This window comes from Triticum dicoccoides, chromosome 1A, assembly GCF_002162155.2.
Source record: "Triticum dicoccoides isolate Atlit2015 ecotype Zavitan chromosome 1A, WEW_v2.0, whole genome shotgun sequence".
In the NCBI taxonomy this organism is placed as follows: Eukaryota; Viridiplantae; Streptophyta; class Magnoliopsida; order Poales; family Poaceae; genus Triticum; species Triticum dicoccoides.
Genome location: NC_041380.1, coordinates 521666104 through 521676061, shown reverse-complemented (window position 1 = coordinate 521676061; position 9958 = coordinate 521666104). Strand labels below are relative to the sequence as shown.

Genomic DNA, 9958 nt, shown 5'->3' with positions numbered 1-9958 from the left:
GTTGTCTGATAGGAAGTAGTGGAATGAGACCCTCATAAGACAAATTTTTCATCCATTTGATGCTGATGAAATCTGCAAACTGAACATCCCAACATCGAAGGTGGGTGATTGCATCGCATGGCACTGTGAGAAGAGTGAAATCTTCTCTGTCAAGAGTGCCTATAAACTCGACGGCGTTCAGTCTTAATCAAGTGGCCCTGAATCCTTCGAGCTCTTCCAGGTACCCTAACGATCGAAGTATATGGGATCTAGTTTGGAAAACTAAAGTGCACGGGAAGGTTTTTATTTTTGCCTGGAGGGTGGCCACAAATACCCTTGCCACTAAAAAAACAAGTGGAAAAGAACCCTCGAAGTGGATGCAACATGCAATATTTGTGGACACTGCATCGAAGATGAACACCATGAGGTTGTCATGTGTACAAAAAGTGGAGCCCTAAGAGCAGCAATGAGAGAAATCTAGGACTTGTGTGCAGAGAGGAAGCTTTGGTATACGGGGGGTGGTTGGCTGGAGGTCACCCTGTACTCAGGAAATGAGGAGATGCGCGCCAAGGTGCTGCTATTGTTATGGCGCTGCTGGTACTTCTGAGAGGTATGTATTCGTAACAATGGAAAGGAGACCATTCTAGGCTCGGTGCAGTTTCGTGAGAAGTACGAGGAGGAGTACTGATCGGCTGCTAAATTCGAGGATGGGACAGTCGGAAAGAAGATAGTAGGGAACAGAGGAGAGATGTGCGTGATTGCCAGGGACGCGCCTGGCGAGAAATGGTGCCCACCAGCCCCAGGGGTCATCAAAATTAACATATACACTGCTTTTCTAGATGAAACCGGATAGAGTGGAATGGTCCTTCATAGAAAAAGTTATGACCCAGCTGGGTTTCTCATCTGAATTTGTGGCGTTGATAAACAAATGCATGTGCACAGTTCAGTTCAGGTTCAAGATCAATAATTCATGTACAGATACAGTTGTACCGGGTCGGGTTTTGAGGCAAGGCGACCCAATCTCTCCTTACTTATTTTTGATATGTGCGGAAGGGCTATCAGCGTTACTAAATCATGTTGAATCTACTGGTCAGATTAGGGGTATTAGAGTGGCCCCGGAGGCGCCAACGGTAAAACACCTATTATTTGAAGATGACTCTTTACTCCTCATGGAAGCTACTGAGGAAAGTGTGGAAGCGGTTAACAGTATTCTTGAGGTGTACGAGAGGGGCTCTGGCCAAACTATCAACCATGACAAATCTGTTGTGCTTTTCAGTAAGAATACTTCAAACCAGAGGAAGTTGCACTGTCTGCACCTTTTGGGATTACAGTCCGAGGGACAACAAGGCAAGTATCTTGGTTTACCCTGCTATGTCGGAAGATCGCGCCAGAAGTGCTTCGAGTAAATCTGGGACAGAATCTGGGAATTGTTGCAAGGGTACAAGATTAAATTTTTGTCAAGGAAGGGAAAAGAAATTCTGATTAAGACTGTCGCGCAAGCAATTCCTACCTACGCCATGGCCTGTTTTGATTTGACAAAAAGTCTATGTGAGAGCATCAGCCACATGATTTGTCGGTTTTGGTGGGCGAACCAAGAGGATGAGCAAAAACATCATTGGGTCGGCTGGGAAAGAATGACACTACCAAAGGAGCAGGGCGGCCTAGGTTTTAGAGACCTACATTCCTTCAATATGGCCATGATGGCCCGTCAAGTGTGGCGACTAATCCAAGACCCGGAATCGTTGTGTGTTCGTGTCTTACGGGCGAAATATTATCTGGACGGGGATCTATTCTCGGCAAGGGCAGTTCCCGGAATAAGCTATGTATGGCGCAGTATATTGCAAGGTTTGGAGGTAGTGAAGGAGGGAATGGTTTGGCGGGTGGGGGATGGTGAGAACATTCGTATCTGGCAGGACCCGTGGCTCCCTACTGGTGCTGTCAGATTTCCAAGATCCCCTCGTTGTAACTCCCTCCTGACAAAAGTGGCTGAGCTAATTGACCCGCTCATGAATTCTTGGGACTCATAGCTCGTTAGGCAAACCTTCAATGAGGAGGAAGCACAAGTGATCCTACAAATCCCTCTTTTTGAACACCATGAGGACTTTGTTGCTTGGCAATTCGATAATAAAGGGATGTTCTCTGTCAGGTTGGCCTACAGGATCCATGTGGAACTACAACAGCGTCAAAGTCCACGGCAACGAGGAGAGAATTCTGATGGGATAGAGGAGGATCAGAGGGTGTGGCGACAGCTCTGGAAGATCAGGTGCCCAGGGAAGGTCCATCACTTTTTGTGGCGGTTCGCGCAAAATAGCCACCCAATGCTGAGAAACGTAGAACGGATTGGGGTGGAACTGGATACGACCTGTGTTGTGTGCCATAGATTGCATGAAGATGGTGGGCACCTGTTTTTGCGTTGCAAGGAAGTGAAGAGGATGTGGAGGAGACTAGACTAAATCTGCTTGCCTGTTCATCACCACGACGGCTCCTGACTTGCGTTTTCGCCCTGCCGGAAAATGAGAAGTTAGGAGTCATTTGTCTCCTTTGGCTTTGGTGGACGGAAAGGAACAAGGCAAATCACAACCAGACCAGGGCCACAGTGCAAGAATTCTGCTTCCTCCTGGCAAAAAAACATCTCTGAATGGAAGGAGTTCTGTGCTTCACCAGCGAAGGGATCATTGCGGGAACGGCCATGGTGGACCAAACCTGCGGTCGACCTCATAAAGGTAAACATTGACGGAGCTTTTGATCAGACTTCGAAACAAGCGGGGTGGGGATGCGTTGGACGGGATCATACGTCGGGTGATGTCCTCCTTGCTGCAGCCGGCAGCCTAGCAAACATCAGTGAGCCTTTACATGCTGAAGCGGCTGGACTTTTAAATGCAGTTACATTAATAGAGAGCCATGGAATGGGACGGGTGATCTTTGAAACGGACTGTTTAGGTCTTCAGCAAGCTGTTACTACTATCATGCTGGACCGATCTTCACTTGGTACCTTATTCCGAGAGATCAAGTATCGCCTGCAGCTTGCGTTCGTTGGCTGGGTAACCTTCCAAACTTTGTAACCGTTGCAGTGACCGCCGACTTGGTCGGTCCGACGTGATTAATGGAATGCTCGGTGTTCCAGTTAAAAAAAAAAGAAACCAGCGATAAACATCATATACATTATACGTGACTCTTCATTTAAGGTAGAAATAAAACATTATATACAAACACACATATATCATACCCATAAACTGAAGTACACGTCCTATTAATGCACATCTACAAATCAGGAAGAGCGGGGCAGAATTTAAACGTTTGTAGACGGAGTCGTGCCACAACAAATCCACCATGCGCCAAGTACTTGATGCACAATCAATACAAAAGGTACTAGCACAGTACTTTAATGCCAAACACGCTCTAGGAGGACATGAACCAAAATTGGTCCATGAACGTACTTTGAAAAGAAAAGAAAAACCAAAATCTGAGCCCTTCGTAGCTGATCTTGGGCAAGTACTGCACACTATTTTATCCAGATATTTTTTTCTGCGGGTGAGTTGGTGATTAAAGCAGCAAAATTTTATCCAGATCATCCACGCCTCCCATGATCCATGGAACCAGCCATCAGACTGTGGATCCATTAAAGAAAAATTGAAGAGTTCGGATCACCGGATCAGGGAAGTGCAACTTCACTCGCTCGCTGCCGCTCCAGTGCACAGCACGTGCCGCTTTTAGTACGGCACATTTTCTTCTTCTCCTTCTTCCCCAAGATTCCATCCATGCCGTAGGACGAGGAGGCTAGGCCAGCAGGCCTAGAGAAGCATCTTCGTACTCCTGATTGGACCTGAGCTGCGGGGTGGGGCCACCAGCCATAGGCCGTTCGGCGGCGCGGTTGGCCGGAACCTGGAGCCCCGTCACGAGCTAGCGGGACGCGTGCGTCAGCGACTCGGCGGCCGAACCGCGTCGTCGGCTCCGCTCGCTCTCGGTCAGCAACGACCGAGCGCCAAGACAACTTTATGACCACCGCTGTAGATACTGTGAGGCGAGCGCATACGTGTCGAGATCTCAGACTCCGTGGGGTGGCATCGCGGTTGGTCAAAACGGTTGGCAGCGACCGCACACCGCACTTGAGGCTGCCTTCCGTGCGGCCGTGGGTGTATATTGGCTCTGGCCAAGCTGTCAAAAGGCACAGGACCATTGCCCAATTCTCATTCACTCATCACACGGGTTCGAGTTAGACGGAGTCCAAGAAGAATTACCACTGCATGTGCAGCGCCACCAAATACAGTACATTATAATTATACAGTATAGAATAAGGAATGAGCCAGGTAATTTTGTCTGACCTGTTTTACACACTGCTACTCAATTCGACTACTGGTCAATTTTACGTTTAACCCACCAATGAACCACTCCACAAGATAACACACACATAAATTTAAACAAACATTAAGACACAGATGATAAATCTACTACTTTGTCGCCCCCTTTTTTTCTATATCGAATGATGATATATGTACAGGTTTTCACGGCGAGTAGATCCTTCCTGCAGGTCATGGGATTAGCGGCGATCCATCCATCCATCAATTTGACGGCCAAGATATGTAGCTGGCTGGTGCCAGGAACTGTGCGTAGCTAGGCTTGTGCTTTCACAGAGTACAGCAGCTCCTGGACGTTGGGAGGGACACGGTACATACAGATCATTAGGATGCCGAAGCAATGGGGAAAAGAAGCGGTTAAACAGGCAGTCAATTCAGAGGTAGGATTACCAGGTCCCCAACACCAGAGGCAAGCTTAGGGTAAAGCTCTGAAAGCGAATTATCCTCCTTGAGCCTTTCCAGGCCGTCGAGCCGCTCCGGTTTTGCCTCGTCGTCTGCGCTGGTGTCTTCGGTTTTAAGCGACCCGTTCATGGAGTTCTTCCTGAAGTATATCTCCACCTCTGCGGCTTGCCGTGACAGCTGAAGAGCAACAAACTGAAACGACGCAGAAACAGGGTAAGCAGGGTCTTCGCTTATTCATTTCGATCTATGCCCACCAAAGTCGTGTCACATTACAAACGGCAAGTGTGTGGAGGCAAGTGATCAGTGATTACCTGGCATAGGTGGCTAACAGAGAATGTTGGCTGGCAGCTGAGATAGGACTTTTCCAGTTTAGGCATGCTTTGTCCATCAAGCGGAGTTAGAGCGAGGTACAGGTTGAACTGCACAACAGAACAGACATATTCAGCAAACCTAATGGACGTAAACCACGGGCCACTGCTTGTACAAGATTGGCCTGGCCCAGGTGTGTATGTGCATGTGCTGATGTTTTATATTGCCTGTGCAACACTACAAAACACACCAGAATAACACGATACGGATAACAGGACGGATCCAGCCTTTTAGAATGTTTAGTACTAATCTGAATCTTCCAAAGCATAAGTACGAAATAGCAACTCAGATTATTTTTTCGAAGAGAAACTGTAAATTTAAAATGTCGGCGATCTGTTGTTACCTTAGTATCAAATTCATCAGCATTACGGAGATGATCCACCAACTTGGCAACACGCCCACCCTTGACCATCCTTCCACTGGAGCCACCGGCACTGCCATGTCGAGTTTGACTGCGGGTGCCATTTTTGCCCCAGGCAAGCATCTCTCCCCGCAGTGGAGAAGTGGCCAAGATATCTCTGGCACCTCCCAAATCATCATTCTCCTCGTAGCTGCTATCAACACTGCCAATATTCTTAGCAGGGGATGATCGTGGCACAGGCCACCTCCGAGCTCTTTTCATCTTGACATCTGGTGAACGATCATCAACAGAAGACGATTCTTTGCTGCCATCATTGCCATTTTCTTCTCTCTCGTCGTCATCAATGTCAGTTGGGGCATTATCAGGAGAGCTAGTCCGTCCTCTCTTCTTTGTCCGCATACTCCCACGGGTCTTTCTTGTAGAAGCTATTGCTTTTGCATTGGAGCGCTTCTTCACAAGTGCTTCTGTTTGTCTTCGAAATGTTTCAGCAATGGAATCTTGAATCTTTCATGAGAAATACAGCAAATGTCAACAACAAGAAGACAAATACGGAATGACCAGGGCAGATAATTTCATTTCCCGCCAGACATAGACAGACAAATAAACCAACCTTTTTGTTGCGAGTCTTCTCTTCTTCACCAAAAGCAAGTTCCTGACGTATCAAGCAAATTAGAATCAGTGGCAGGTACTACAACAAAAGCTAGATAAACAAGAGTGACAAGACAACTAAGTGTGGCAACTGGAGAAATTATGCATCACCTCTTCCTCGTACTTGTCAATGTCTGGATATAAAGCTAGAATTAAAGCGTCAAAATTAGGATCATCCCTCAAGGAACGTCTGCTCTTGCAGTGGGTGCGGCATGCAGGGCATTCATTATTTCTGCAAAAAACACCACAGCACTTATATTGTCATTGAAATAAAGTATATATTTGGATTTTTCAAAGCCCCAATCAGGTTGGGCTATACATTTTTTAAAATGACACTGTAGACAAATAACGCAAGGGATCATACCCAAGCCGCATGGATTTATCAATGCAGTCCCTACAAAACCGGTGCAAACACTCCATAACCGTTCTTGTTTTCCGGATAATGCCTGCAACAGAGGACCATAAGAGAAGCAAATTCTCAGATATCACAGTTTGAACAGACATTCTACCTAGTTTCTTGTATAAAACTCATCCTAGCTTCTTGATGATGTGGACAGTCCCAACATGCATACTTGAATAACAGAAACATGTGAGCTTTGATGAATGTGCTAGCTTCAACATTGGTAGTAAATAATCACCAAAAGATGTACAGAACACATTATCCTGCTTTAATTACAACTATTACAAGCAATGCTGTCAACACAGAAATCATGAAAACTAAACAGAGTTGCTATCTCTGAATTTGAAAGCAAGTTGACAAGGTTACCTAAGCATATAGGGCACTGCACTTCCTTCCGTATATCCATCAATTTCACCAGTATAAACCTGCATGAGAAAACAATACTGTTTAGCTACCAGTTTCGCTAACAAGAAAGTCAACTCTTCCATTACCAATTGGCATTTTCAATTACTGATTAACAACTTTTGGAACACACAGAAGTGTTCCATGGCATTATTTTTCTTTTTTCAAAGAAATGTGTAGTATAAAGAACATAACGTTCAGGTGTTCACAGTGGGACTACAGGAAACAATGGAAAAAATGGAACCATTAGCACCTTGGGACAACTTGAACACTGGAAAGTCATATTTGACAGGCAGAAGAAGAGTTGATTTGATTCTATTTACCAGCTGAGAAATCTAAGCAGTATCAACAAAATCCAAACGACATGCAATACGTGGTCAACAAAAACAATGTCTAAATAATTATCTGGATCAAAGGGGATCAAATGTGACAAGGTGTGTGTGCTACAATCTGATAACAGAGTATCTAGTGAACAAAATGCTTTCCTGACAGGAAACTGCACTGCTCCTACAGCAACAGAGGGGTTGATTTGCACCTCGCATCAGCAGCGAGAAAAGATTCATAGAAGCATCCGTGCATTTCAGTACCGAGGAAAGATTCATAGAACAGCTGATGGAAGGTAAAGCATAATGCTATCACGAGAATAAGAACGCATTTGCATAAAACTGAGTTAAGACACCTAAACAGTGTAAGACCTATCGCAGTCATGGGGGTCAGGACAGCAACAGTAGAAGCAGATAGATATTCAGAGCACGACAGGCCAAGTCATGTCCAAGACACTGCAGGAAACACGAAGAGGCTCCCAATACAGACGAAGGTGGCACCTGCTACAAAACTGAGAAAATCCACTGGAAGATCTTACATGCGCTGGATGAGCTTGAATAGTGTTTGCCATAAGAACATGGTGTCTCCATAGAACAGAACCATTCGACATGATGAACACGGGTGCACGGGTGAGAGGCTGGCCAGGAGCTCACACGGGTCTGAGCATGGCAAGATCATTCAGAAGGTCAGGCTAGTAGCAGCAAAGAGCCGGGACGGAAGAGTTGGCCGTGGCCGCACACGATTCAGAAGCAACAGAAACAGGGAATTCTTCCCGTAGATAGCTGAACCACGACGAACATGACCGCCGGTTCAGATGTGGCTGGCGACTCCGGGGTAACAGCTTGGATATGCGGCGATCGACCCTGGATGCCGCCCCCAGCATTTGGCGTCGCGAGCACGGCGCCTCCGCTGAGCCGTGTGACGAAAGCATGCATGCTACAGAAAGATCCCATGACTCGGCGGTGACGGGGGCGCTCGCGGCGGCGCGGGGCGGACGAAGCGGGCGGCGCCTGCGCCTAACGACGAGGACGACTCGTGGTGGGCCGCCGCCGCCACCACGAGAAACCCGAGCCAGCATACGAAGCACGACACCACGAAGATCCCATGGCGACAGGAGCGCTGAGCCCGACGAGGTGAGACGATGCGGCCGCCGGTGGTGCCGCCGGCCCGGCGGGACTCCCCCGACGATGACCTCCGGTACCACCCCGGCGAAGCGAAGCTAGCGTACGGGGACGCGGCGTGAAGACGACGGGAAATCGGCAACGGATGCGAGAGGAGGAGGAGGAGATGGGAAGGGGCGGGGAGGGGAGGGAGGAGGGGCGTCGACGGCCCACTTACTCGTCCACGTCGGCGGCGTCGCTCTCCGACGACGGGCTGTCGTCGGCGTCCTCGTCGTCCCCGCCGCTGCCGCCGCCTTCCTCGTGCTCATCCTCCTGCTTCTGCTGCTTCCGCCGCTGCTGCTCCTCGTCCTCGTCGTCCTCCCCCGCATCGGAATCTGCAGAGCCCGTGAAACACGCAAGCCAGTCAGCGACCCCGGCGCCGAAACAGAGGACGCGATGCGCGCATCGCGTGGGACGGCGGGAGATGAGTCGGCGGCGCGCGTCGCTCGAAGCGGAGCTCTCACCGCCACCGCCACCGCCACCGTCCTTGGCCAGCTCCGCGGAGCCCCCGTTGGGCGCTCCGCCCTCCGTGCCGGAGCCGGCGGCCCCGGCGGCAGCGGCAGCGGCAGCCTCCTCCTCCTCCTGGACGTGGGCGTCGTCCGCGTCGGGCGACGGGTGCGGGCGCTTCTGCGCGGGCATTCCGGCCGGCCGGCCGCCCTCCCCGCTCGTCGGCGCGGCGCTTGGAGAGGACGGGCGCGTGCGGGCGGGCGGGCGGGTGAGAGGGAGGGAGGAGGCAGGAGGTGGGTGGAAGCGGCTCGAGTCGAGGGGGAGGCGGAGAGCGAGAGGAAAAGAAAGGCGAGGCGAGGCGAGGCAGGGGACGGGGGGTGGGGGTGGTGCCTGCCCTCCCCTGTGCTGCGTCGCGTGTAACTTTGGGTTGGTGCGCGTGGCCGCCCCGCCCCGACCCGCCCCGGCCCGGCCCGGCCCGCTCCGGGACAAAATTTTAACTTGCGGCTTGCGTACGGTAGGAAAAATAAAGACCGGGGAGGAGGAGGACGGGCTCGACCCCGTCGTCTCCGGCGAGCCGGTCCGTCGGTGAGGTTTTTGGGGTCAACGGCGGACGGCGGCCGCCACGCACGCGCTGAGCCGGAGGGATTTTCCGGGGAGGAGGCGCGGGCTGCATTTGCATATGGGACGTGCGTCGCGTACGTGGGCTTGCCCGATGCGGGAAGGTGGTGATGATTGGGAGTGGTACTCGGCTGCGTTGACTAATGCATCGGTGCGAGTTGTGTTCTTCGGCGTGTGGCTACGGGTACGAGGACTATTCGCCTTGTTCCATCCAAGTGAATGTCGATCTAGTATTGGAAGAGAAGAAAAAGGCCTTCGATTAAACTAAGGATACAGTCATCCTGCCAGGTGACGGCTTGGGTTATCAGCAAAACCCTCGCTTGAAATGTTATCACTAGAGTGCAATTATAGCAATGCATTTCTCTCCACGATTTCCCGTATTTAGAGACCATATTTCTCTTCTGATTTCCTGCAAGGGAAACTAAATTCGTGGTCATGAGTGCTTCGATCGAAGCGGCGGGGTTGTATATCCAGGCCTACAGCCGAGTGAGCC

The 9958-nt window shown here is 50.1% G+C and overlaps 1 protein-coding gene across 2 annotated transcripts; it reads right to left on the bottom strand.

Annotated features, from left to right (window-relative positions):
• Positions 1-4206: 4206 nt before the first annotated feature.
• Positions 4207-9079, bottom strand: LOC119285416 (putative E3 ubiquitin-protein ligase RING1a). 2 transcript variants are annotated; one of them, XM_037564689.1, is made up of 10 exons: positions 8865-9079; positions 8579-8735; positions 6881-6939; positions 6479-6560; positions 6226-6346; positions 6077-6118; positions 5449-5970; positions 5048-5155; positions 4725-4928; positions 4207-4623 (listed from the first exon to the last, which is right to left on the bottom strand). In XM_037564689.1, exons 1-10 carry the CDS (start codon positions 9037-9039, stop codon positions 4591-4593), a joined length of 1503 nt encoding a protein of 500 aa, XP_037420586.1. In that variant the 5' UTR covers positions 9040-9079; the 3' UTR covers positions 4207-4590. The 2 variants fall into 2 exon arrangements, with proteins under 2 accessions (XP_037420586.1, XP_037420593.1); XM_037564696.1 differs by having other exon boundaries at positions 8871-9079.
• Between the last annotated feature and the right edge of the window lie 879 nt (positions 9080-9958).